The 27,766-nt window shown below is 40.6% G+C and overlaps 1 protein-coding gene across 1 annotated transcript; it reads left to right on the top strand.

The window, feature by feature from the left end:
• Window positions 1-839: 839 nt before the first annotated feature.
• On the top strand, window positions 840-27,128 carry HTRA3 (HtrA serine peptidase 3). The gene is made up of 9 exons (XM_068403271.1): window positions 840-1,658; window positions 11,237-11,336; window positions 13,099-13,321; window positions 14,017-14,211; window positions 16,866-16,898; window positions 17,563-17,677; window positions 23,668-23,716; window positions 25,064-25,159; window positions 26,155-27,128. The coding sequence occupies exons 1-9, from the start codon at window positions 1,235-1,237 to the stop codon at window positions 26,318-26,320; spliced, it is 1,401 nt and encodes a 466-aa protein (XP_068259372.1). The 5' UTR covers window positions 840-1,234; the 3' UTR covers window positions 26,321-27,128.
• Window positions 27,129-27,766: the final 638 nt, after the last annotated feature.

Raw genomic sequence — 27,766 nt, 5'->3', positions numbered from 1 at the left:
CAAAAAAAACCCCAAACCTCAAGAGTTAAGACTTTGGCAATACTTTCAATTAATATTATCTAGAAGCTACTAAATCTTTTGTTGAAGTAAATGACAGTGGGGAGCCCAGTGGACCCCCTTTGGCTGTTGGAAAGTATCTCGTAGAACCTGCTATGATGCCATGTACGAGCGAGTGGCTACCAGGGGTATGTTCAGCTCCACGTGTCTCGGCTTCATCACCTCCAAAAAGGGATTTATGTCCAAGTGTCATTGTGTTTAATATCACAGCAGGGGCCCAACCCCAATTAGCCTTTGGCAGAGGTGACAAATGTCCTTATTAACACTGACAACATTAAAGACGAACATGAGGGAAGACAGAATGTCTGCCGGTTCTCTGCCCCCAGCACTCACAGAGGTCACAACTGCTCTCCTCACGTAAACTCTCTTACACATATATATCTGCATTTTCTTGCCCACCTGGCTCACCCACAGCTGCTGGCGTCGAGCGGATAGCCGCAGCAGGCTCACCCTCTGCCTTTCCCCCCTCGGGGCGGTGATTTACCCGCAGACGGGCGGTACCTGCCCCGCAGCTGAGGGGAGCGGGCCGTCCCCGACCTCTCCGCCCGTAGGGAGCCTGCCCCGCCCGGCCCGGCCCGGCCCGCCTGAGGGCTCCCCTGCAGACAGGCTCCCCCCGGCCCGCCCGCGGGGAGCCGTCCCTCCCCGGCCGGGGTGGGGCCTGGCCGTCGCTGCCGCCGCGAAGCTATTGCGGCTGCTGCTGGAGGCGGCGGCGGCCCCGGGCACGTCCCACATATAACCCCGCCGCTGCGCTGGCCGCCGGCCTCACTGCTTCCCGCGGCCGCCTGGGGACGGCGCTCACCTTGCGCGGCAGCTTGGCCATGGCTCGGCGCCTCAGCCCTGCGAGCTAGTGCCGAGGAGCAGCTGAGCTGCCGCGCCTCGGACGCGCTGAGCCGGCCTTGACTCCGCGGCTTTACACTCCGGCCTCCTTCCTTCCATCTGCTGCTCTTTCCCGCTCCGCCTGCAGCAGCTCTGCTCGGGGCAGAAGACACTTTTTCCCTCCCGTGTGTGCATAAAGCCCGACTTGCCCTTCACTCGCTGCACGGCGATTGCACCTTCCCCGCCGCCTCCTCCCCTCGGGCCGGGCGGGCTCGCACCCCTTCTCCGCCGCCTCCTCCCCTCGGGCCGGGCGGGCTCGCACCCCTTCTCCGCCGCTCTCCCCGCCAGCAGCCCGCCGAGGATGCGGGTGTCGCTGCTGAGCCCCTTGCTCCTGCTCTCCCTCGGCTGCAGCCCCGCCGCCGCGGAGCTCTCGGCTGCCCGAGCCAAGTGCCCGACCCGTTGCGATGTCTCCAAGTGCCCCAGCCCCAGCTGCCCCAGCGGCTACGTCCCGGACCGCTGCAACTGCTGCCTCATCTGCGCCGCGGGCGAGGGGGACTCCTGCGGCCGCAAAGAGGACCCTCCCTGCGGGGACAGCCTCGACTGCCGCTACCCCATGGGCAAGCGCTTCGCCAAGGGGGTCTGCCAGTGCAAGCTCAGCGCCCAGGTGTGCGGCAGCGACGGCCGGACCTACGACAACATCTGCCAGCTGAAGGCGGTGAGCCGCAAGGCGCTGCAGCACGGCCTGCCCGCCATCGCCCACGTCCAGAAGGGAGCCTGTGAATCGGGTAGGAGCCTGGTGGGGCCTGCCCGTGGGTCAGAGGGTGGTGGGTGGGCAGCACAGGGGCGTCCTGGTTTCCAGGCTGAGAAAAATCATGGTTTTCAGTGACCTGGGAAGGCTGGGTGGCTCCAGGGACTGTAAGAGGCTACAAGGTCAAGGCACCTTGCGCAGCAGCCCGTGATCGCTGTGGCATGGGGAAGGGGTGCTCAGGTCTTTTCTGAATGGCAAAAATCCACCTCCTTGATCCTTTGTGTGGGCTGGATGCCTCAGGCTGAGGTTTGGGAAGGTGTCCCCTCGGTAGCATGGCCGTGGGTGCCTCAGCATTGTGCACGTCACTGCGGCAGTGCTCCTGTGCGCAAGGCGCAAATGCACTGACAGCAGGGAAGTGAGCTTGGTGGAGGGCGTTGGGCTGCCAGGGCAATGGCAGAGAGCTCAGTGGAGGGCGTTGGACTGTCAGGGCAATGGCAGAGAGCTCAGTGGAGGGCGTTGGACTGTCAGGGCAATGGCAGAGAGCTCAGTGGAGGGCGTTGGGCTGTCAGGGCAATGGAAGTGAGCTTGGTAGAGGGCTTTGGGCTGCCAGGGCAATGGCAGCGAGCTCGGCGGAGGGTGTACAGCTGTCAGGGCAATGGCAGCGAGCTCGGCGGAGGGCATTCAGCTGTCAGGACAGGGCAGCGGTTACATCCTCAGCTGTCGCCCCTTCTGAAAGCAGGGTGTGCTGGCAGGGCAGCGTTACAAGCTTGCTCTCGTCCTGCCAACATCACATTCATTTCATAATGTTGGCACTCACCGCTGAAGTGTTTCAGTGGCATTGCCTGTGCAGGTTGCACTGCAGATCCATTGCACCATGGCCCGCACAAGCAGCGCAGGGACCTGGGGATACTTGTGCTCTGGGGCCTTCTCTGGTGGTGTATGGGAGGTTAATGGGTTCTCCTGACAGGCATCACTAGGCAGAAAACGCCTCTTAAAGCCATGTAGCTCAAACAGGGCAGAAAAAGCACCAAGTAGTATATAAACCACCTAAAACATAGTCTTTTGCCTGTTTTGTTTTCTTTTTCACAGGAAGTTTTGTAGCCTTGTAGAGTCTAAAGTGGGAAAAAATCCTTGTGAATCTCCTTTACAGTTTAAAATATTGACACTACGGGTATCAAAGGGTCTTCTGTTGGCAGTAACATACTAAGGCTTTTGGTTGGATATTGTGATATGCTATGGCAACTTCAGGCTTGATGGTTTAACTTCAGAAGGTTTAGTAATCACTTAAGTTGGTAATTTGTTTTTAGTATTAAAATGGGTCACTTTATGGAAGTGTTAATGCTGCTAATATCTTTTTATATGCTTACTGATATGTTATTTTAAGGGTTTGCTTCTGCTACCTTTCTCATAGTGTTCCTGGAAAGAAAACTCATATGCATAATGGAGTTTTAAATCATGCATTAGTGTTTCAGTTATGTCAGGTGAACCACTAACCATCCTGTTTTATTCATAGATAGCAACCTTACCAAAACTATTGGGAGGGGTCAGAGGGAAAAGGGCTACTGTAGCCTTTCTGTGAATAGGGGACCTTTCATGTATCTATCTCACTCTTGAGAGAAGGTAAACTGTGGTGCAGACAGGGAAGAGGTCAAATGATATTCCTGCAGTTCCTTTAGGAGCATCTTGTCAGAGCCAAGAGTTGCTCCAGATGCCAACCTGGAGCTGCAATGATCAGTCTCTCCAGTATTTTGTAGTTATAAATTGCCGTTTGCCTGTTCAATTTCACATCAGCATCCCTCAGCGTTAGTACTCCTAATACTTGGTTGGAACTGATCCATGTGAAATAATCAGAATGTTTAACCAAAATGAGTGAGCTAGCCTGCATGTAAGGGCTTACTGAGTGCTTGGGGTTTGGTGTATATGACATTGTCTTTAAGGAATCCTCCTGAATCTACTGTTAATAGGCTTAGGAATTTGGAGCCATGAGGTAGAGGTAACTTTTTTTTTTTCAAGCAACTATTTTAGTGTTCACTTTATTTTGGCTTTATTTTTTGTCCCAGAAAACCTCAGCTTGATGAAGCATCTGGTTCTCTGTTAAGTTTTAATTTATTTTTTTTTTTATTCAATTCTACAGCTGCACAAACTGAAGCTCAAAGAAACCAAGTGTCTTGCCCAAGGTCAGACTGAGTTGGTGGTTGAGTCAGGAATAGATCTCAATTATGGTATTTTTATTTTTTTTTAAACAATAACATACAATGGCTGTAATGAGAGGTTTAGAAGAAAGTCGACAGTTTAAAATTACTGTCGAGTTTCTCTCTTTTTCCTGTTCTTGAAAGAAATCTGGCCTCAGATGACTCAGAGTTTGAAGGGCTAAGTTAGTTGTGAAGTAAATCCAGTTTTACTTAATCATATGTACATTAAAACAATCTCAGATAACGGCAGCCTTACACAGTGTGACTTAAGCCATTTTCAGAACATGAAGTGACCCTGAGGAGCAACTTTTGAAATATCTGCTCCTGTCCATTTCCAGTTGCTTATGTTGATGCTAAGTTAGATTCTGGCTGTGATAAACCGAGATAGGCTGAGAAAATTTAGCTGTGGTTTCCTAGTGACAGAAGTCTGGTGAATGAGGATGCATGAAAAAGGAGTAGTAAAGGATAGTAAAGGATGCAGAAAGGAAGGGAGGAAAGAGGTGCCCAGGATGACTGAGTGATAATTCCAAAACTGACAGGATTTAAAATGGTTTTTGCCTTGTTGAAGGCCTGGATTAGCTTGAAGAACACCATGCCAAATTGCAAGTTTTAGATACAGTGTACTGAAGGGGGTATGTGCTGCATGGAGACACAGGAACTCTATCATTGATCTTCTTCAATATGCCTATGCCGTGGAAACTATTACTCGTACAGTTAACCTTATGTATCTGAGCAGATCGGTGGAGTTCTCTGAGATACTAATAGGAACAGTCTGCAGAACTTCTAGGCAAATTTAAACTATATGCTACAAATACTGGGTTTTTTTTCCATCTTCAACACTAGATACCTTAGTATATGGGAATTTTCTGAAGCAGCTAGCTTTTCCCTGCCTTCTGTCACCTACTGTGAGAAAGATAAGCTATTACAGGCTGGTGTGTAAGTCATGGCATAAACATGTATGGAAGACAACCTTTGTAATCAGAGACCCATTCTTACAAAGCCCTGTTTCTCACTGCAGCAAATTTAAGTTTTAACAGCGCCACATATCAATCTATTTAAGTGTCAAACTCCTCGCTCAAAGCATTCACAAGGCCACCTGCAGTCTGTGGCCACTTTATGTCAGACTCTTTCTTGCACAAAGGGCTGTTTATTATCTCTCAGTACAACTTTCTTAGTAGAGTTAATAATTCCCTGCAATGTTATTGTGCTAATGGCTTCTGTGAAGACAGTTCAGATGTCGAAAGATTTGTATTTTCTTACCTAGGATGTGCAAGCAAAAAAATTATTTTTTTGAAAAATAAGGGTGCTATTTTGTCAGTGCAACAAGGAAAGCTAAAAGATTGATTAGAAAACCTTTGAGGAAAGAAGTTCCAGAAAACAAGTACATTGGCTTTGACACTCATCCTTTGCAGAGTTCTGCCTCAGGATGTCTGTCCTCCACATTGTTGAACTGAAGTCACTCTCAGAAAATGATCACAATGTAAAGCCTCCCCATGTCAGTCAAATCTTTGCAAGATATGAACCTAAAAGTTCAGTTCCCTAAAAGAAACGTTTGAAATATGGTTAATGCATGAGCAGAGTCATCGCACACAGTTCTGTGTGGGGTGTTTGGAGTGTGCCTGTACATAACCTTGAAGATACAGAGGAACAACTGAGCATTACTTGCATTTCTGAGAAATTGGCCCAGTAAGAGATCCTGAAGTCTCCTACTAGTATTATTGTCATCAAAGCCTTACAGCTGCCACCAGCTGTATTTAGGGAAATGCACTGCAGAGTATTGGCTGGAAATGCAAACTCTAGTCACATTCCTTTAATGATTGTTTTTCTTACATCTGAGTTTGTTTTGAGTTCCTGCAGGTGAGGATGAATATTGTACAGTGTTTGGTAAATATCCAGAGTACAATACTTCACTGCTTTGTATAGGATAGCTAACAGGAAAGAGATGTTCTCATTGCATCTCCTTATGAGAGTCACTTGGGAAGGAGGAATAACTAGCATCTGAAGTCAGCGAGGCAGTGAGGTGTCTGTGCTGGAAGGCTTGTGCCAGTCTGTCTCCATCTGGCTGTTGTGATTGCTGTACTGCACAAGAAAGCCACTTTGGTGTTGGTTCACCAAATTGTTTTCATCTGTGCACGGTAGACATCCATTGTATAAACAAGTTGCCTGAACCATAATGTGGCATTAAACTCACCAAGGCTTTATGGTCAGTGCACAGCTATGCAACTTGATCTTAATGCTGAATTAATCAGAAAAGCTGCCCATGAACCTATGTTTCCAGCAGATGTTTCTGCTTTTTAAGCAGAGACATTATAATCTTTTATTTGTCTTTCATTTCTTTCCATGAAAGCACAGTAGGGACAGTGTTTATCCCTGGTGATCAGATCTGCCAGGTTGCAGTCCTCCCTTAGACATAATAATTTTGCTGAACACACAGATCTTTTCTGAAGCTGGTTTTAAAAGGGGAACGGGGGAACAGCCTTAGAAGAATGAGTTTCCCAGGCTCACAAATTCTTAATGAATATAAAATTGTGGATTTTAATACAACGTATTGTCTTTAAGAAAGCATTGAATGTGAGTTGATTTAATAATAGAGGGAGTAAGCTGGCAGATATTCAGAAACTTTCAGTCTTCTGCAAATGTAAATGGGTCTAGCTTTATTGTCTTCAGGGGGATTATGACGATTTATTTCTGCCGAGGTTTTTTTTTTTCAGTTCTCTTCATACTAGGTGAACTCTACAAATTTGTTGGAGTTGTTCCCAATTTACAGCAGTGTTAATGAGATTGGAGTGCGTTTATTGTCTCTGCAAAAAAGTAAATACAACACTATTAAATGAACTCATAGCCTGTAGATAACACTACTATGCAGGAAAAGTCTTAAGCTGGTAATAAGGCTACTCCTACCTGACAGGCACTTAGTTTTAGCAGTGTAAATGCAATGTGGTAGGAGCATATAGAACTGGTAATGTAAGATCAAATTTTACAAAACAAGCTGGACATCTTTTATGCCCATTTATGCACTTACATCCAAATCTGGATTTTGAGTGTGCTGTGAGAGGAGCTGGAGAGCTTCTGAAGATCTAATCACTTAATTTAACTGATGGGATGGGAGTTCAGATCTGCTGAAAAACTGGTTGATTTGTGGCTATGGAGCAGATTGGGAAAATCTAGTTCTTTTGATTAAGAAATATGTAGACAGCTAAAGACTCATAAAGACATAAATTTGGTTTTGCTTCAAGTACAACCTGGTTGCAGCACCTTTGATATCTTGGTTATACAACAGATAGTTAATTGGATTAAATTATGGCTCTTTTCCAAGATAAATTAGCTTTGGTTAGTGTGAGATGATGTTGAACATGCAGTAATAACATGGAAAATAATGGATGTTATTGAGAGACCTTTGAAAAAATATGTGGCAAATCTGAGTGGGTCAATAGGTCAAAATATACAAAGCTGCTGTAAACTCAGAGCTTTTACATTCACAGTCCAGCAGAGGTCTGAGGGCTGTGAGAAATTCTGCAAGACAGCAAGAGTGTCGGGGTGGCGGGGGCGAACAAGAAAGAAAAATACACGTGTTTAATTTTATGTTTTGGTAAGAACAGTAGCAACAGCTAGTGTCTACCAACTAATGCAAATTAAAGGATAGATTGAAGGTCTGACATAAAGCCCTGATTCTACTTCTGCAGTTATGACACTTGTTTTCGGGGTGACCTTACACAATGTTGCGTGTTGCTTCCTTCTTCAGTTTCTCAGGCTGCAATTCCTCCCATTTAAAGTACATTGAGAACTTCTGATGAACATCAACAGTTTAATAATTGTGCACTAAGATGTTATTAATAATAACTAACAGTTCAGTTCCCTTAAATAGGGCTGTATGTGTGAGAGTAACTGTTATTTTGCAGTGATATCTTCCAAGTCCACATGGGATGTCATATAATGTGTTTAAAGGTTCTTATCGCTCCTAGCTTGCAGAAAAGGATTCAAGAGAGATCAGTTTCTACGAGGGCATATCAACTTTGTAAGTCAGTTTTCACCAGTATTTAGTCCCCACCAGACACTAGTAACAACAGCTCATCTCTAATCAAGCCAGTAGATATTCAGCTACACCTTTCTTACAAAGTTTGCATGTCTGTTATTCTTGATCCTCCTTTGTTTCAAATTTCCCCTTAATATATAGTGCAGATTTGAATTCATCTTCAGGTTTGAGTATTCTTCTCTTCTGACCCCAGCAGAGAGGTTCTGGACTTCTGCTCAGACTGAGAAATGCTTTCACTATGGTGTGGAAAGAAGACAAGCTTCGCTTCAGTTTTACAGTCTGCTCTGTGTATTACTGCATTTTTTCTTCCACTTTTTCCATGTTTACATTCATCCACTACCTCTTTCAGACTTTTTCTCTCTGCCTACCCCAAATCTTACCTGGAAAGCCACTGCCACCCATGATGTTTCCCTGGTGGCTAGTCAGGAGTGGTGCAAAACTGAATTCTTTGGCAGGCATCCTCCTCTGGTTTTGGCCATGTGCAATGCTGTGATGATTTGGCATGGGCAGAACATTTCAGCGCTCAGCAGATGCAAAGGGATTTAGTTGCCCTGACTCACATAGAGCTATGCTGATTTACACCAACTGAAAGCCTGAATTCACCATGCTTTTCCCCCTCAATTCTATGCTAGTTCATCAGCTGAGGGTCTAGCCAACTGTCTTTCATAGAGATGTAGTCATTTCTGTTAAGATAAATGTGATGATAATGTTATATCCCGTCAGTGAACACTGCTGTGTATGCAAGCATTTAAAGTCATGTTAGTACACTTCAAAGGATATGCTGCATAATCAGGCAAGCTGCTTGTGCACTGAAGGTAAGATAAATCTTCAGTGGCCCAGTAAGTAAAATAAATAACAGTATATTGTGCTTACATTTGACTGTCCTCTGTGATTCCTGTTTGCGGTGTCTCTTTTAAACTAAGTACTGAAACAAGCATATTCAATTGGTTAGAGGGATTTTTCAGAGTGCATGAGAATGTACATAAAAATAATAGACCGAATCTAGTCCTGCCAAGTTGTTCCTTCTGTTTATACTGTATCATATAAATTTAGCTTGCTAAATGTAAGCATGGTTTCTTTCCCCTCAGAAGTAAATCCCGTGTCCAGTAACAGGAAAAAGAACTCACGGACTTCTATGGAGAAATGCCTAATTGTCTTGATCTGGTTTCTTCATTACTTTCTTCCTTGGTACTGCTGTTGGGTCCATTCCATAAGTTCCCATCTTTGCGTCAGGTCTTTTGGATACTGTGGTAATGTAAGGCCTCTCACTTTCTGACTTTGTAGGTCCTTTAACACTTCATTGTGAAAGCTTACTGAGAGACCAGAGGAACTATAACAACTAGTTCTCTGTCACCGACTATCTTATGAATTCATTCAAAGAATAGATCAGTGAGACATGGTTTTTTTATAAATAGGTTAGGCTCTGTTGTGCTGTAATCTTTATATTCAACCTAAGTAATTTACAAGTTACAAGGTTTAATGGTCAGTAAAACACTTGTAGATAAGGATTGGTGAAAATGATCTTTGAATTAAGAACTACATGGAATACCAAAATGCATGAGAACTCTCTTAAACTTCTCTCTCGTTTCTTTTCTGTGTGTCTTGTGTGATGCCTCCTACCTACTTTCCTTTTAAAGACTTGGGTAAAGAGCAGCTGATGAAAGAAAAGTATATACTTTCAACAGACAGAATCTGTATCTGGACTCATTACTATGTTATGTGATCTAGAAATAGGTAAATCTAGAACCCTTAAGACCAGGCGTTGACTTGGTACGCAAGAGCTACTGTGGAGTAAGTTCATCCTTCAGCGTGAGTTGAACTTAGAGCAAATCATGATGGTGCAAAGCATCACTTCTGAAGAGTTGATATTGTTTAGAAATTAGAACTTAAAGCCTATCGCTCCTGACTAAATAGTAGAAAAAGAATTACATCTCCTGGGATGAACAGTGTGCTGTTGCACCAGATTTGAAAAAAAGCCAAAAACGTTATCGCTGTATCTGATTCCAGCTCGTTTACTCCCTTCCGTAGATCTCACAGTTAATTTTAAAGCATCAGGCTGTGAACATGAAAGATGATTGCTATTTGAGAGTGGCAATATGTCCCCTAACGTATGTTTAACATATGTCGTGATATGTCCCCATGTATTAGGGATTGCAGTTACATATGACATTCTAGCATTAGCAGTATTATTACTTTGTGATGTTAGAATCCAGGATGTTGTGACATTAGAAGCCAGGATGCTGTGGGCTATTTTCCCTCTCTTCAAAGACCTTATTTCCACAGAATTATATTCAATGTTCATAAACACTGTGTATAGTGCGGTTTAACATAGTACCGTGCTGGCTTTTATCAGATCGCTTAGTATTTAGTGGTCTAAATCACAGCTGTGCCCGGCTGCTTGTGACAGCTTAAATGTGAATTCGCAAAACTTTTTAGGTGCAAAGGTTATAATTTACAGCAGGTTTCTAATGTATCTAGTTCAAAAAATCCTAACTTGGGTCCTACGTGTGGTTCCCAAATGCTGCGGCTATATTACTCAGCACTTATTAGACCACATCTAGAATACTGCATCCAGTTTTGGACCCCTCAATACAAGAAAGGCATTGACAAACTGGAGTGAGTTCAGGAGAGAGGGTCATGAGGATGGTTGGTGGAGCTGGACGTATCCCCTGTGAGAAGCAGCTGAGGGAGCTAGGCTTTTTCAGCCTGGAGAAGAGAGAGCTTCAGGAGGACCTAACAGCAGCCTTCCTGTACTCATGAGGAAGTTATCATCAGGATGATGGATCCAAGCTCTTTACAGTGGTGCATAACACAAGGATGAGAGACAATGGGCATGAGTTGAAACATGAGTCTCAACAAGAGAGGTTCAGACTAGACGTAAGAAAAACTCTTACCTCATGGAGGACAGTGAACCTGTGGGACAAGTTGCCCAGAGAGTTTCTGGAGTCTCCATCCTTGGAGGTTTGCAAGTCCCAACTGGAGAGAGCCTTTGAGCAACCTGGTCTGCCTTTGTAGCTGACCCAGCTTTGAGCAGGAGGTTGGACTAGAGACCTCCTGAGGTCCCTTCCAACCTGACTTATCCTATGACCCTATGCATTTTGGTTAATAATTAGTACTTTTCCTGAGAAAAATACTCCAGACAAGGCTTGTAGACTTCCAAAAATGTCAAAGAACTTATAGCCAAGTGATGCTGATGTTTAATTTTCTCGGGATCAAGCAAAATGCTGGATAAGTTTTAAACAATCTTACTGACTTTGATTTATTTTCTAATACCTGATTGGAAGCTATTCCAGTATGAGAAACAAACCAATTAAAAGCATATTTATCTCACCTACTTGGTAAAAAAGAGTATTGTCTTATTAACATATCCAATTCTTTCTGCTAGTATAGGTCACCTACAATCCAACAGCCCAAGATACAAATTCAACTTCATAGCAGATGTGGTGGAAAAGATTGCACCTGCAGTTGTGCACATTGAACTTTTCCTCAGGTAACACTTTCAATTCTTTGTGTTTTAATTGCATTGTTTAACAAAGGTCTACAAAGATTTTCAAGTGTAGTAACTTTCATTTTGAATTCTTGAAGTTCACAAAATACTCTGAAACATTACAGCAGACTCATTTATCCAGAGAACCACCCATTTGTGTGTTTTGTTCCTGTTTAGTAGATATATTATATTTGGCTTACAGTCTTTACAGTACTTTACAATACATATGTTCTGCCATAAATAAGTCTATCTCATCTTTGGAGGTCTCTTCAGCCTTCACCAAAATGTGTTGCTTGTTGGATTATGTTTGTTATCTCAGTTTAAAAAAAACTAGTCCAAAAGGTAAGCTAGAAAAATATAGCTCCTTGTTGCTTATTCCACTTTCAACTAGAGGTGATTTTGTTTTGGCAAGGAGAACATTAAGAGGTAGTGTGTTGACCAGATGTAACCTATCTAAACACAGAAATGATTTCTGATAGGAAAAAAATGTACTAAATTTGCTGACCAAAACATACCAATATTCAGTGTACTGAAGCTGGAGCTGAGCTGGCAAGTTTAACATTGAGTGCTCAAAACAACCTGGAAGGCAGGTTTAACATTGAGTGCTCAAACCAGCCTGCTGTCAGAACAAATTACTGCAAATATTATATATACTCCATTACCTGAATACCTTTCTGCTTGGAGTACTCTAATTTTGCAGAGGCTTAAGAATTTATTGGAGAATTTTTATAGGATTTTTAATATGCAAAATCGAGATATTCAGGTTTTCTGAGACATAGCTTTATGCACATGGTGATTGGTCTTTTGAGAGACTGTTACAGTTGAAGATGTTTAAGATCTTTGCATATGTAGTTAAGATTATTTGTTCTTTCCCTATAAGTAAATGTTTGTCCAGCAGCCTGCTGGGCGCTAATTGTGATACTCCCTTCTGCCTGGGATTGGCTCCAGCTCTTTACTGCTGAATAGCCCAGAACTTTCAAACAATTTCCTAATAAGGGCCACATCTTGGAAGAAAGAAGAATTTGTGGACCTTTTCTCATCTTCTACTGCCCGAGCACTTTCTGTTCCCCTAACAAATCTAAGGTCATTACAGCAATTGTTAATAGAAAAAAAGTCATAATACTTCAAACAGTTTATAAAGTCTTTTAACTGTCTATATTGCAGCAAGGGTTGTTTCCCACCAAATTTTACCCATTGTTAGTATTTTTCATTTCTTTTCTTTCACATTCCCAGTCCTTTCAGTTTCCAGACATACTTTTTCCTGCTGGTCTACACTTGGGCTTCATGATTCCCTGAGACGTCACCTCTTCCTTTACTCCTCTGTCCAGCTGCAAGGTTCCTTCTTCTTCCCCTTTTCCTGTTAGAGGATCTGTCCATTTGTCAGCCCTACTATTTCCTGTCATTTTCTTCCTGTATAGAAGCAGCAACCGGTGGGATCAGATGGGCTCCTCCTCCTTCTCTTTTTGTCACCTAGCCTCTTTGCAAGGAAGCCTATAAAGATAGAATAGGAAACCAAAGGAAAAGGACACTGCAAGTTGTCTGAAAACCTTGGTTCCTATCTCCCTGGCTGACTAAAAGCAGTCACTATTTTCAGAAAAGGATCCTTTCTTTGTCAGTTTTTTTAATTTAATTTTTGTAAGGGTTGTAACATTGGTCATCAAATGCTGTGTTATTTCTCAGGGTGAAAGGCGGTGAATGATTTCTAATGTAATCTTCTCTAAGTTATGCTTCCCTTGCGAGTGATAATTACTTGCTTTTTGTACAGGCACCCTCTCTTTGGTCGAAATGTCCCACTTTCCAGTGGGTCTGGGTTTATTATGTCTGATTCTGGTTTAATTGTGACCAATGCCCACGTGGTGTCAAGCACCAATGCTGTATCAGGGAGACAACAATTGAAAGTGCAGCTACAGAATGGAGATACCTATGAAGCAACCATCAAAGACATTGACAAGAAATCTGACATTGCAACAATAAAGATTCACCCTAAGGTGAGTGACATAAACAGATGAATTAATTTGGGAATGCTGTTTCAGTTTCATTTAGCACAGAGTGATTGGCTGGAATATATGTTTAGGGATTCCTTGAAAGTATATCTGGGGAAAACAGCATACTGAACAAACTGTTTCTGTAGGCCTGGAAATTTTTCATATCTTAGAATTAAAATACTTTGTCTTCTGTGCTAGGAACTGCTACAAAAGAAGAAAAAAAAATGCAGCTCAGTTAATAATGTGGCCAGATTCTGCTATCTTTACCTGAAGACCCAGACTATTTTGGCTAATGCTTCTAGCTTTGTTCCAATACATGGACTGCAAAGTGTTACATAGTGCAGAGAGAGTGGCAGACTGGTCAATAGCTGGTTTGTACACTATTTCGAGGAGGAGGAGGGCACAATATGCTGGAAAGGGGGGAAATCTGTTTCAAAATCTTGCTGAGTTTTTTTTCTGGATGAAATTGAAAGGTACTGCTGCTAGCAGTTTGTTTCTGAAGACAGTTTAAAGCAGTAACACCCTGCAGTATACTAATTTTATCTTGCCTAAGTTTTGGGTATATGATAGTGAGTGGCTCTTCTATTAATGTAGTGGAAAGTGTACGTTCCTAATTTCTTGCTAGTTTTTGATCTTTCCAATCAGATTATTTTCAGGTATAAACTAATGCTTATCTCTTTCTTTTGTGTTTGTTTAAGAAAAAACTACCAGTATTGTTACTGGGACACTCTGCTGATCTGAGGCCAGGAGAATTTGTGGTGGCAATTGGAAGTCCGTTTGCCTTACAGAACACTGTGACAACAGGTATTGTCAGCACTGCTCAGCGAGATGGCAAAGAACTTGGCCTGCGTGACTCTGATATGGATTACGTTCAGACAGATGCTATTATCAATGTAAGTACTAGGTATGTGAGGAGCTGAGCTTCACAGTCCTGGGACCATGAAATCCTCACTCTATTCAGCAGGGAAGTGTGTGCTCTGAAAGATGAATCCTCCAAATAAAAGCAGCTTTGTTTAAAATCAGTGATAGGCTCTTCTTTTTATAGAAGACTATGCAGTGTCTGTAAGTTACATTCAGGCATTAGTGTTGTGAAAGGTATGTTAAATAAAACTGCCCTCTTTGACATAGTCTATGAAGATGTTAAATATGACAGGCCCTTTTCATTCTGTAGATCTCGGGCAGTAACACATGGTTGTATAGACCAGCAGTAAATCAACACATTTCTCTCCCTGCTTGTTCAGCTGATCTGGCCAAGCAAGCTGTAGAATAGAGCCAAGGTTTCTTTCATCTCCGTGCATTAGAACCAGATGGAGCAGTCAAGTTGATAGTATCTGCTTCAATTTAATGACAAGACACTCGAGTAAGAACTTAAGGAGAGGACTGGATTTTTTGTGGTTGTTCTTGTTTTCCCTTTGCACGTCACATACTCCAAGTAAGAATCTAGATGTAATATAACAAAGTTTGAGTTACAATTTGAAGTTGAGGGTCCTAGCACTGCATGTTGTATAGAAGTACATGAAAATTATATCCCTTCAGAGCAGCTTGGAAGAATCCAAAGAGCTTAAGTAAAGTCCTTGGGTGTGTATATAACTTGTAGTGATTCTAAAAAGAGCACTGCACACATAACTGTGGTAGAAAATGGCCTGAAATTTTATGGTTTAAATCTGTTATGTGTTGAAAGGAAAATATTTTCAGCATTTATTTGCTGGACCTCAATATCAAATTTGACATAACAAGTCATAACGCTTAGCATTTTATGCATGCAAAGTGCTTCACAAATATTCATCGTCTCAGACTTGTTGAGAGATATTGTATGGGGAAAAAAAAAAAGGGTAATTACTTTTTGTGCTAAGATATGGTATAAAAGTGAGCTTTTTCAAAAAGCTTCTGTATGATCCAGGAGCTGAACCTCTTAAGAGGTTTAATTGGAATTACTTTCTTCAGTTGTAAACGGAGAATAGGAAGACTTAAGCAAAACGGATTACTTGGGAGCACACGTTGATTTGGTGGCAGAGACAGAATTAGAACATGGGATTCTTGACTTCACGCCTATACACATTCCTCAAGATCAAACTGCTTCCTTGTATATACTTAGGCATTCACTGCCCTCAAAAGCTAATGAGCAAGTTTAGACAAGGATAGCAGAGTGTGTCAGATAATGCTAGACCAAATGGGATAGTGATAGTAGAGGAGGTAAGGAAAATGACAGTATATTTGAATTGCTTTGCCAACTGAGACCAAAAAATATGAAGATAGTCTCTGGCATAGGGATGCTTTGTGCTTAGCTAATGCACTAGTTTTCTCCTGAGAATGGGAGGAGTTTGAGAGCTGGTCTATTCAGAGCATTCCTGTGGCTCAGCCAAGACTTTCCTGCAGGAATGTGCATGCAGCTGCCTTCTGAGAAATGCTAGAACAGCAGGAACATGGGGCAGGAGAAAACAGGGCCATAAGGTCCTAAACGGAGCTATACTGCATATGCCAAAGTTCTTTTGTTATCACATCCTTCAAGCAGAGGACAAGTGAATGAAAGATAATATGCTGAGGAAAGCTGAAAAATCATTATCTTGGTTCCTTTGTGTCAGTCAGACACAAGAATCGAGTGTGTAGCCTCTGATCACTGCAAAGATACAACATAAGAAACTGATCTCTTTGCTTAAACTCAAACTTTGAAGCTGTTTTAAAAACTTTAATGTCTGTTTTATTCTTCTGAGACTCTATAAGGTTTGCCCAGTGCTATCAAATGGTTTATACGGCTCATGTTGCTGCCATGCATCACTTAGCTTTTGTTTATTTTGAGTGGTAAGTTGCTGCTCTTGGCTGTTCAGTAGGCCTACTTGAAGACTCTGGCCTCACTCATAAACGAACTTGTTGAGCCAACATGAAGTTGGACAAGGAACTTCTCCAACTCCCATTTCCTGTAGTCCTGTTGGATGTTTCCTTTGAAGGCCATTGCGTATTAGGCAATTCCAGACTGCTCAGAGCTGCTATATGCCCTGCCTAGAGAGGGTTGCATGTCTGTGGTTACTAAATCATTCCTTACGTAATACCTACCTCATAGCGATACACTGTGATTAAACATGTAAAGCACTGTGTTCTTTGGTGGAGAATAAGAGAGACTGTTACAAACCAAAGTGATGAATAAAACTACTTAAAAAACTGTACTTGCACCTCACTGAAATATAACTTTAAATAGCAATTAATTATTTCAAAACCTTGTTCTGACAGTCTTTAGAAGAATCAAAATACTCGTTTTAACTATTTAGTGATTCTTCTCAAACTTAGGGTCTAACTGTTTGGAGTGGTAAGTTGCTGCTCCTAACTTAAGGCCTGTTTCTGGGGAAAAAAAAAAAATCTAATCGTAAGATATGTGAATGGGTAGGGTAAGACCTACCTTTAATCTTCTGTGATCAATGTTGTGTCCTTCAGTGCTGCCTAAGAAATTACCTTCTCTCTTTCATTTACTTGCAAACAAAATACTGTTTGAAATAAAAATTGCATTTCCTACAGTGAAGCACCAATTTATTGTTCCCTTATGTCATTTTTACAGTATGGCAACTCTGGAGGACCTCTAGTTAATCTGGTAAGTCCAGGTGACTTGGGTTTTGTTTTGTTTCAAGAGCTAGTGTGAAATAAGTGGGAGAATATTTTTTTGAGAAGAGTCATAGGTCATACCAGCTTCCAGTCATTCAGGCTAATGGTAGGCAGATACCCTAAAGCTAATACAAACTATGCAAATTAAGTCTCAGTTCAAACACTGTTGAAAAACATTTCCCCATAGAGCGGATGCAATTTTACATAGCAGTGAGGAAAATGGGATCTGGTAGGAGCAGTTCTGCTCGTTCACACTGTGAAACCTGGGATGCACAGCAAAGACGGGACCTAGTTAATCTGCACAACTGATTTTAAAATAGATTGCTTTAAACCAGCACTGATTTTGCAGATCGGTGAATTGTGACTGTAGTGGTAATAGTGATTCCACTACCCACTCAATAGAGGGAATCTCTTGCCGAGTGGTGGGATGGACCTTGGATGAACAAACTGTACTGTAGTCTCTCTGGCCATCACAGTTAAATGCAAAACGGATTGTGAATCAGAGCCCAGATCCTCCCTGATGAGTAATGTTTATTTCTTGAGTGATTACAACACTTTAAAATTTCTTACACCAGCTTTTAACATGAAATGCTAGGCAGTGGGCTGAACCCTGTCACTTAGGAGCAAATTAATTCAGTGCTGTCTCTCAACAGGATGGTGAAGTGATTGGGATTAACACCTTGAAGGTCACAGCTGGAATTTCTTTTGCTATTCCTTCAGACCGCATCACTCAGTTTCTCACAGAGTCACATGACAAACAAAGTAAAGGTAAGGTCTGCAAGAAACAGTGACAACTTCAAATTATTATCCTGATCTGTTGGTGAAGATCCAAAAGACACGGGTCTGAGATCCTATTACTGAAAGGAGCAGCATTATTTTACAGTATAGAACACCATAGACTTGGAAATAGAAAACAGCTTTACAGAAGTAGGAGAGACGTTTTGTTACTCAAACTCTGAAAGAGCAGACAGTATCTGTATAAATCTGGGAAAAAGGGCCTCTGAGGATAGTGAGGACACAGATGAGTCATTACAGTCTCAAATGATCTTGAGAACACATGCTGACTTGTTCAAGGAGTCTTATCCTCCTCTTTCACATATTGTCCAAGCAAAAAGGATATTAAGGTGTACTGTGGAGAAGGTAATGACTTTTTAAAAACATTTGTCCACAGATGGAGTGTAGTGTGTGTACTAGCAGTGGATGATCTTTATTTTGCCATGGTCATCTATGTCAGTGCTATATAACTGGATATTGTGATAGACTCAGACCCCAGCTGAAGACGAGCTGTGTGCTAATTCCTGAAGAAATAGATGGGAAAGAGGGGTAGAGGCAGAAAAAAAGAAAGACCTCTGCACTGACGAGTGTATAAATCTAAATATACCAGCAACTGACAACTGTAGTACTCTGGACTTTTTAAATGTGCCTGCCTTATATCTGTCACACTGTACAAGGTGTCATACTACATGCTGCACAGCCAAAGCTGATCTAGTAATGCTTCATCCAGGCCAAACCTTACTTTCTCTTTTGCTTGCCAATTTATCTGCCCACACCCTACTCATCTTGTGTCATGCCTGTTGGCTGCTGCTTCTTCTCTTGAATCTTTTTGATATTAATCTTGTCTTTTCCTGAGTTCATCCAGCTGCTGATGCCATGTTTTTTTCCCTACACCATTGTCCTCTCAGTGTTCTTTCAGATACTGTTCTTTCAGAAACTTCCCTTAGTCAGAGGTTTTAAAGTTAGGCATCTGCTCATGTATTCGAGACCATCACAATTCTGATGGATCCCCTCATCTGTGTTTTCCTGAATTCCTCAAATTAGATTGTTTTTACTTGTTGATTTGGGGAGGGGGGGGAAGTTGATGAAAAAAGTTGTTAATTATGTGCTGAAAAGTACATTTCAAAGTAGCTGACATAATTTTCTTTCAGCCAACAAGTCAAAAAACCTATTTATTCACCCAGGTTACTGTTGGCTTCTGAGAGAATCAAGTCTGTATCGTTGGTGCTGTTACCCATCAGAACTAAACTGCTCATCTTAAAACAGGGAGGAGCGATGGCTCACCCTGCAGGCATGGCTCTAGAGGCATGGACACAAGCCTTGTGCTGAAAGCCCACCGTCTGCCAGGGGGTTCCTGGTAGCTGGGGCTGGAAGTTCAATGAAGGCTAGAGATGCCACCACTGAAATCAGGCACCTTGCTCCTTCAGGCACCTTTGCCTCCAGAGAATGATGAACCCACTGAGCCCAGCTAGAGGGCCTAGAGATAACTTTGCCTTTGGAACCCTAAGGAGAAAAAATAATGAAAGATTCAAGTTTATCTTGTGATTGTAACATACTGTCTGATTTTTTTCATCACTCTCATTATCCCCTAATCAAAGGAAAAGGATTCACACTTATTCTTAGCATCAGTGTGACCGTCATTGGTTGGCATACCCGGGGCACAGGCAATTTTAAAAATTTGTTTGGTTTTTTTGGTTTTTTTTTTTTTGCTTGTCTGAAGTACCCCTTGTACTTTTGCTGCAGGCAGAACAGTCGTTTAAAGCCCTTGATGCATAGAGAAGTGAATTTCTAGGAGATATTTTCACCATATTTGAGATTTAGTTTGCATTTTTTAGGCCTTTAGTAATAGTTTTCAGGTTTGTTGTATAGGTGTTATTTCCTGACATAAGGATTTTAGTAAGCAGAATTTTTGGGATGTTTTTATAATGTTTTCTTTTGCTCAAATTACGTTTCAGTAGTTTCAGTGGGATCCGCCCTTATGGTACAATTAGGTCATAGAAATAAGTTTAAGGGTATTACCGTTTTGCTCTAAATATCATATTGCCTGAAGGTGATAAAATTCCCTTAGGAAACCGCTCTTTCCATATTTACTCTGGCATATAGAAGATACTCAGAATATTGTTTAATAAGCTTGACCTTAGTCTTTTAAACCTCAGTTGATCAGATAACTACCAGTTTTATATAGAAGGCATGTATTTTTGAAGTCCCATCCATTGTATATAACTTCAATTATATATATGAATGAATTATTTGCACTGATTATTATTATCTAAACATTCTATATTACCTAATGCATGGGTAATGCATAGTAATACCTAATGTATTTTTGACCAAAGATTTACCACAATCTGCATAGAGATATTAATCTGTTGAATGGTCTGAAAGCCTTTGCTAATTTTGGCTTTATCAGTAATAATGTTAACCTGCTTTTATAGTTAGGAATTCCTAAACTGGTGCATGACTTAAATGTCTCCATCTATATCTCAGTTTTAACCATCTGTGTATTCTGTCTTTACCTCTTGAAGTCATCTATATACTTAAGCATTGACTGATTTTTTTACTTCAGTGTCTCTTATTTCAGTCTTGGCTCTGCCATCTATTCCTAGTTTAGACTTGAGCAGAACAGTAAAACATGAAAGTGTTCAAACATGGATCTTCTAGGATGGAAGACAGTAAGTTAGATATTTGACAAAATATTAAAGTCCAGCCTAAGAGGTCAGCCTGGCCTGTCATATAATGTTAGCAGAAAAGTGAATAAACCTTGTTTCAGATGGGCAAGGAGAAATGGGGGAGTTCTGCACTGGCCACACCAGACAAGTCATTTATATGTATCCTTATTTACATCCCCAGAACACTGCATTAGTTGTGTTGAACCTATATGCTTACCTATGTATTTGTATGATTATTACTGATAATTATTAGCAATAGTCATGAGGGCTGCTTAGGAGGCTTTCTGAGTATACATTCAGACTACACATTAAATTCGACTATGAAATTTATATGGAAGGTACACTGCACATAATTCAGCATTATAGACTCAGGCTGTTTTCATAGTTTCTGTTTGGCAGTGGAATATCTTTCTTAAATGCTTTCAGGACTGCTCATGCAATCTGCAAGACAATCTAAGTGCCAAAGGAGTGAGCAGAGAAGTAGGAGTTTTGCCTGCCGCTTCAATAAAAAGTGCAGGATTCGTTTCTTCACTCGGAGATCTTGGTGATATCCTGGCCCCACTGAAATTGGCTGCAATGGGGGTGCTCATGTGCCAGAGTTACTCATGCCCATAAGAGTCTGAGTACCTGACCCCTTGATATGGATTTATCAGTTCTTTTTGCCACAGTTCGTAAGTCATAAACACTTCTGCCTTCAGCCTGTGTTTATCTGTCTGGTTTGTATCTCTATTGTTACAAGCATCAATAAAAAAAAGAAAAATAGCAAATGCTTTCCTTACTGTGGAACAGAAATCTCTGTAAATAGTAAACTGCTTCTAGGTACTTGGGGTCAGGTGCTTGTGACTTTCTGTCAACACAAAACAGATTTAAGTTTAAACTAATGGTTGAGGCTGGTTTGCTTGACTTTGTGCCACTGGAATCAGTGTTTAATCTGGCCTGGTCTTTACAAAAACGAAATACAATTTGAATATCTCTCTCTGCTGTGCCCTGCTCCAGCGTTAAGCTGCAATGGTTCCACCTTTGTTCGACCTTATTGTTCCAACATATTAACCTTCTTTAAACTATCACTGGGACTTCACCCTGGTGACGTGCTTTTTAGATTTACGATCTCACTTTATTCCAGGTCTCTTAATTATTTTTACTTCTGCCTCATGATTGCACAAATTGCCAGAATGACAGGTTTTGAGACTTTTTATTCACAGAGCAGATGTAATATGACAGTGGTAGTTCCAGGTGCCACATACTGTTCTGCCAATGTGACTTAACCCTGACGTCAAAATGCCTGTCCTTTGGGATGATAAAACACTACAACTGGTTGTCTGTGCCTGTTCAGTCTCTGCTGATACTTCTAATAAACTGGACAATTATTTTCCCTCTAAACATTGTTGATGAAAAATTTGGGGTTTGTGCAAGATGTTTGATTGGGTTAAACTTGAATGGAATAGACTTTTGCAAAACAAAAGGCCTGCAGTTTCTTTACCTGTATTCTAACATATGAAATGGCTGGGGGTGGGAAGAGGAGGAATCTATACCCAGCTGCTAAAATAATTCATAGCTCATAGCTATTAGTTTTACTTTATACCATAGCCTGCTACTGGTATCGTATGAACCGCTATTTGCAGTGTGTTAAACTTACTGTGTGAGAGAGGGCAGAAGGCTGTTTTGAATGTTAATGCATGAACAGGGGTGAAATAGTACCCGAAGATGAAGATGGAATGAGGCTTTTAGGTGTGAATAAGTCTGTAGTTATCAGACATTTTTGTTTTCCCAAAGCCTTCTTTTTACATGTATCATTAGCCACTGGGGAAATAATTCTGTTTTCGATCAGCGGCATCTCTACTGTGGTTTTTCATTCTTGCCCAATCTTCTCCTTACTGTTTTGTTTCTTCCAGATCAATTTCTTTTGTCCCTTCTTTCCTTTCATTTTTCTTTCATGTAAACATTCCGAACTCAGCCCCCAGAGTATGCTTTGTGCTTCTGCATATTTTTGCATCACACAGGCAATGACCAGCAGCAAACTGTTTAATGCAGACAGTAAACTGTCACCAGAGAGTCTGTCATCTGTGTCTCATGAAGACAACTTCATCATTTAACTGTCCACATTGTAGGGGCAGGGGGGTTATTTTCAGTGGGAGAGTTATCAAGTTGGGGTATTTTTAAAAGTGAAAACTTAAATTTATGCCATGTAGACTAGAGAAGCACTATGAGAGCACTAGTTCATGGCCATGCCCAAAGCTTTTGAGACTTTAATTTTGAGTAATTGGACTTCTTCGTGACACTCCTACTATAGCTGATTTTGATCTCATTAGTTTCACTTTAAAATGTAGGAGAGCCAGAACATTTCAGGGAAAAGCAGGGATGACACTTCCAGCTGTAAGATTGTTCAGAGTGTAGTAAATCCGGTGTTCAGTAGTTGACATTTGCACTGACACTGATGGGAATATTGGACTTGTGTAAGATTCAGGACTAATTCCTTTACTTGGGACTATTTTTCTTGGAAAGAATAAGAGTTCAAGGAGACTCTATACATCTCTTTTTCAAGCTCTTTCCTCACATGAGAACATGGAGAAGCTCAAATAAATTGTGAAGTAGTTGTGTTGGAACAAGTGAAGGGAAATATTGTTTCACACCGGATATAGCTAACTACCGAAGCACTCACTTCAGGAAGTCATCAAACTGCATTTTTTTCATAAGACAGCTGTGCAATATCATGACTACTAAAAGCCAACTACAGAAATGTGATGCTGTTCCTAAAGGAGTGAATTTTCACCATGTCAAATTCTGTAGAGTCCTGGCTAAAGTCTGTGGGTTTTTTTAAAACTTGCTTTTCATTCTTTGGAGTAGAAATAACAAGCCATTTGTATTAGAATCAGTGTGAGTCTTTTGGTTGTTCTTTCTCTGAAAAGGGGAAATTTTAATTTCTTTAAATCCCATTTCTACATTTTAATGAGAACACCATATGATTAAATTGTCTTGACCAGTTTCAAGTGAAATGGTGATTAACAAAATTTTCCATTTACTGAAGTCATGTGATACTATCTCACAGAAATTTTCCTGAATTTCCTGAAGGAAAATGCTTATGGGGTGTAAATGATCTTCTTTCTTACCCGCACTTGCAGTGAGAGGGATTGTCATTCTGTACACCAAGGCTAAACAAAATAAAAAATTACTTCAGTGTAGATGTGTATGATTTCTATTAGTTTTGTTAAAAGTTGATACATCCTGGTTTTATTGACATGTATTTTGGGTATTGAAAGTAGTTATTTTTGTCAGTGTTTGCCTAAATTTCTTAAATATCATCTATGTTATTTTTAGATGGGAAGAAACGTTTCATTGGCATCAGAATGCTGACAATAACACCTGCGTAAGTATCTTAGAAAGGTAATCTAACCGTTAACTGGAAAGAAAATAGTTGCTAAAGTGCAGAAGTAAAGCTTTATGCCTCCATGATAACAAAGCCAGAATATGGACACCCTCATCCAGTTCTTTACCGTCTCTTCTTTCTCACGTTGCTTTGTGTCTTGCTGGAATAACAAATGAGGAGTCTTATGCTTGTGTTCTTTCCCAGCAGTAGGCACGTTTCCAATGTGGCAGTAGACTACAAAATTAAACAAGATAATTTCCAGCTGTAGTAAAGCCATCTTTGTTTATTGAGTTACATTCTTACAATCCTCCCCAAAGGGTCAGATCCTCAGCTGGAACAAATCAGTGTAATGGCAATAACATCACCGGGCCACCACAGATGGAGAGAAACTCAGAATGTTTCTCTGCATAATTATGAAGTGAACATGATGTGAGATTTTACTGCTTTTGTGGCGTCTAATGAAGCAGTGTAAGATGTCTCCAGGCCTATTTTCAGGAAAAGACTACTTCCCTTGGTGTGTTTGCTTTAGTCATTTAATTGTTAGCTTCCTCAGACAAAATCAAATGAAGTGAAGCTGTGTGCAGCCATTTTGGCTTGTTTTCCATCTGAGGGACCCCAGGTTTTCATGGCAGACAGCAGAGTAATCCATCATTAGTTTAAAACCTTTTCTTTCTAGAAATGGGTTTTAACCCACGCTGTACACAGACCTGAATGATGTCATCTCCTCACAAATGAGAGGATGTTTTTAGATCTCTATTTTGCATCTGGTTCCTGTCTTCATTCTTTAGAAAGGGATGCACAAATAATTCCTCAAGAAAACTCGAGGAAGCTAACATTGCCTTGGAAAACTCTCACAGTTCTGATCTGTCTGATGACTGAAGTTATTAAAAGCTATATTGTTCTAAGTAAAAAATTAAGAATGACTTGCAAAATGAAAGAAGCAAAATCGTTTGCAAATTTCTGCCCCATCACCAGCATTAATTATTTGGGGCAGGAATGTCTTTTGTCCCTATACAGCACCTAGGACAGACAGTCCCTGTCCCTGTGCTCTTCTACAGTGCCCTCTATGCTACTGCTACAAATAGTCAGGTTCTTGCAGATGTATGAGACCATTAAATATAGCATGCTTTGCACAGGTAAGTAGTTTTGTCTCCTTAGAATCTATGTTACTTGTTTTAATCCAAATTCAAATCCCCTACATTCTCATCAGAGGAACAAGAGGCAAACAATTAACTGTTTAAGTCATTCATTTTTGGTCACAAAAAAATTTGAGAATAAATAAATAATTTTGGATGCTACTGCTTTTGTAGTGGGATCAAATGCTATATAATTTTGTTCTTCTTTTAGCTTGGTGGAAGAACTGAAACACAATAATGCTGATTTTCCTGATGTCAGAAGTGGAATTTATGTACATGAAGTTGTTCCAAACTCACCTTCTCATAGGTATGTGGAGCACATTATTTTCTTCACCATAAATAAATCTCCAAATAGATACTAGTAGGTAATATTTCTATTTATATTCAAGTACTTTCTCATACCAGTCTTGATTTATATTTAAACAATTAAAAATTGTGCATTTAGGTTAAAAAAAAAAAGTTAAAATATTTGTGCTAAGATTCTACTCACATCTACAAAAGTGAAATATTTCAGTATCAGAACTTTTAAAATGAGATTATGAAACACTAACAGTGTGCAGATTTACAGAACACCCCACATACAATGAACCAAATTTTATTTTTGACAAGTATGTTGAATATTAATAAATAGAAACTTGGATTGAGTTTAAACAGGAAACAAGATAACATTCACATAAGACACTGTCAGAGCTAGTATCCGAGACAATGCTTTATCTTAGAGGAAGAGACTTTTACAGAACAGTTGGAAAAAAAAAAGAAGACACTTCTAAAATTACTTTAGGAATTATTAAGAATATGCAAAGGCAATAAAAGCAGCTATTCTGGATTACATCTGAACAGCAAGAGAGAAATGATTGACCGGTAGTTCAGTTGGTACACTTTGCTTCTCTTGAAATTTTGAGAGAGGTTTAATTTCCAATGCTTGAAATACATGCTGGAGAGATAAAAGCATGTTCTTGCAAATGGATGGAGTGGAGTGAGTCAGTCATGGCTAAAAGTCTTTTCTGCTTCCCCTTGGCTGTAGTCTTGTGGAAGACAAAGAGAAAGGTAGAATACTTTTACTGTCGGTGTGTTTTTTGCTGTTTTAGAAGAAAACCCTCAATGAAATAATGTGAACCTGATTTTTCATTTAGTGAGTACTACTGATTATTCTTTCGCAGTCAGTAGGGTGGAATTTCCTTTCAATGGAAACTAAAAGAAGTAAAAATTTATCATATTGGCCAAAGAGATGGTGAATAGTCTTTGTACTCTTTCTCTGCATAGAAGGCATACTTAACTGCTTTTTTCTTCTTGTCTTTACAGAGGAGGGATCCAAGATGGAGATATCATTGTTAAAGTCAATGGGCGTCCTTTGATGACTTCCAGTGACCTGCAAGAGGCTGTGATGAATGAATCACCTCTACTACTTGAAGTTCGAAGAGGAAATGATGACTTGCTATTTAACATTGAGCCTGAAGTTGTCATGTAAATAGAATTGAGAAAACTCTCACCATAAGTAAACTCACTTATTCTGGAACACTAGATACCTCCTTTACAGCTACAGTAATTATACTTCCTGTTGACTAATGACAAGGTGGACTAACTTAATTGCCTGAGCCATTTCTGTACATAGTAGCTAGAATGAATTCAGTTATGCCATTCATAGAAGATTTAACTTTCAAAGAAATTTAAGAGCTGTGTTCTGGGGCGGGGAGGAAGAAAACAAATTTTGGGTAGCTGGTAAAAATGGGGTCCAATTCCAGTTCCTGCAGGTTCAGAGCAGATTCAGTTCTGCATTTTGAAAGACCAAAATACTACTGGAAGTGAGGAAGCATGCCGAAAGGGGAAATTATTCTTCAACTGCAGTCATGGCTGCAGCAGAACCAAGCTATTGCAATGCACAATTGAGCTTTTTTTTTATGTAACTTTTTCAATGTGAAACGAGTATTGGCAAAGCTTGTATTTGTTCTTAGTGCTTCTATGCTACATGTCAATGCAGGTAGATTAAATCTGTAAATATCGAAAGGAACAAAAATGGTATCAGGCTATAGAGTGTTACACCTAGGTCATGCGATTTTGGAATATAGTAAATGATTCTTATAGAATTAATGCCTTATATATAAATCAAAACGATGTGCTGAACAAAGTTAAGTTTGAGAAAGTGCACAGTTTTTTACGAATTTGATACAAATTAGTTTTGCATTTTACTGGTAAGCTTTGCTGTAAAATTGTTATACTACTTTTGGCTTGTACTGTGTATGTTTCTACTGTAAGGAGATTAAAGTTTACACAAATAATGTGTTGGTGTAAACCTCTTTTTAAGCAAGTATGTCTTCCCTTCCTCTTCTGTCAGACTTGAATAGACTCTCCCAAGAGAAAATTTTCTTACAGAAAATTGAAACCCTTTGCAGCCCTATAGTCTTAATTATTCTGCCCTTATTTAGACTATGTTTAGAAATGCTTTGCACACAAGTAATTTATTTACACTGTTTTTTTCATATTTATGAATTGTGCTTTGATGTCATTTAGAGAGTATCTAGTTGGGATCCTGTTGTCCTCCATTCTGCCTGTATGTGACCAGAAGCAGAAAGGAAGCAGTATTAACCCTGTTTTACAGCTAGAGTATGTGAGACTTATGTCATAAACCTGGGACAGAAACTGCTAAGAGCTAAATCCAGATCTCCTAGGTACCCTAAACTACAGAACTATCTTATTTCTTAGTGAATATGGCTACCTTTCCCAAAGAGACAGAGGAGTATCTCTATCTGGAACATTTTCTACAGCAAGCTGTGCTTTCTAGACTTGATTCATGTGTCTTTGTTTAACTCCTTTTTGCATCAGAGTATATCTTTGGGGCAGCTAGAACCTTCACTTTAGGTTGCCATCGCAACTAGACTTTCTGGCTGTACCAACTGACTTGTTTGTGACAAGCCTT

Source organism: Nyctibius grandis, chromosome 6 (assembly GCF_013368605.1).
Source record: "Nyctibius grandis isolate bNycGra1 chromosome 6, bNycGra1.pri, whole genome shotgun sequence".
NCBI lineage: Eukaryota > Metazoa > Chordata > Aves > Nyctibiiformes > Nyctibiidae > Nyctibius > Nyctibius grandis.
Note: the sequence above shows the minus strand (reverse complement) of the source record. Positions and strands in the feature narration are given on the sequence as shown.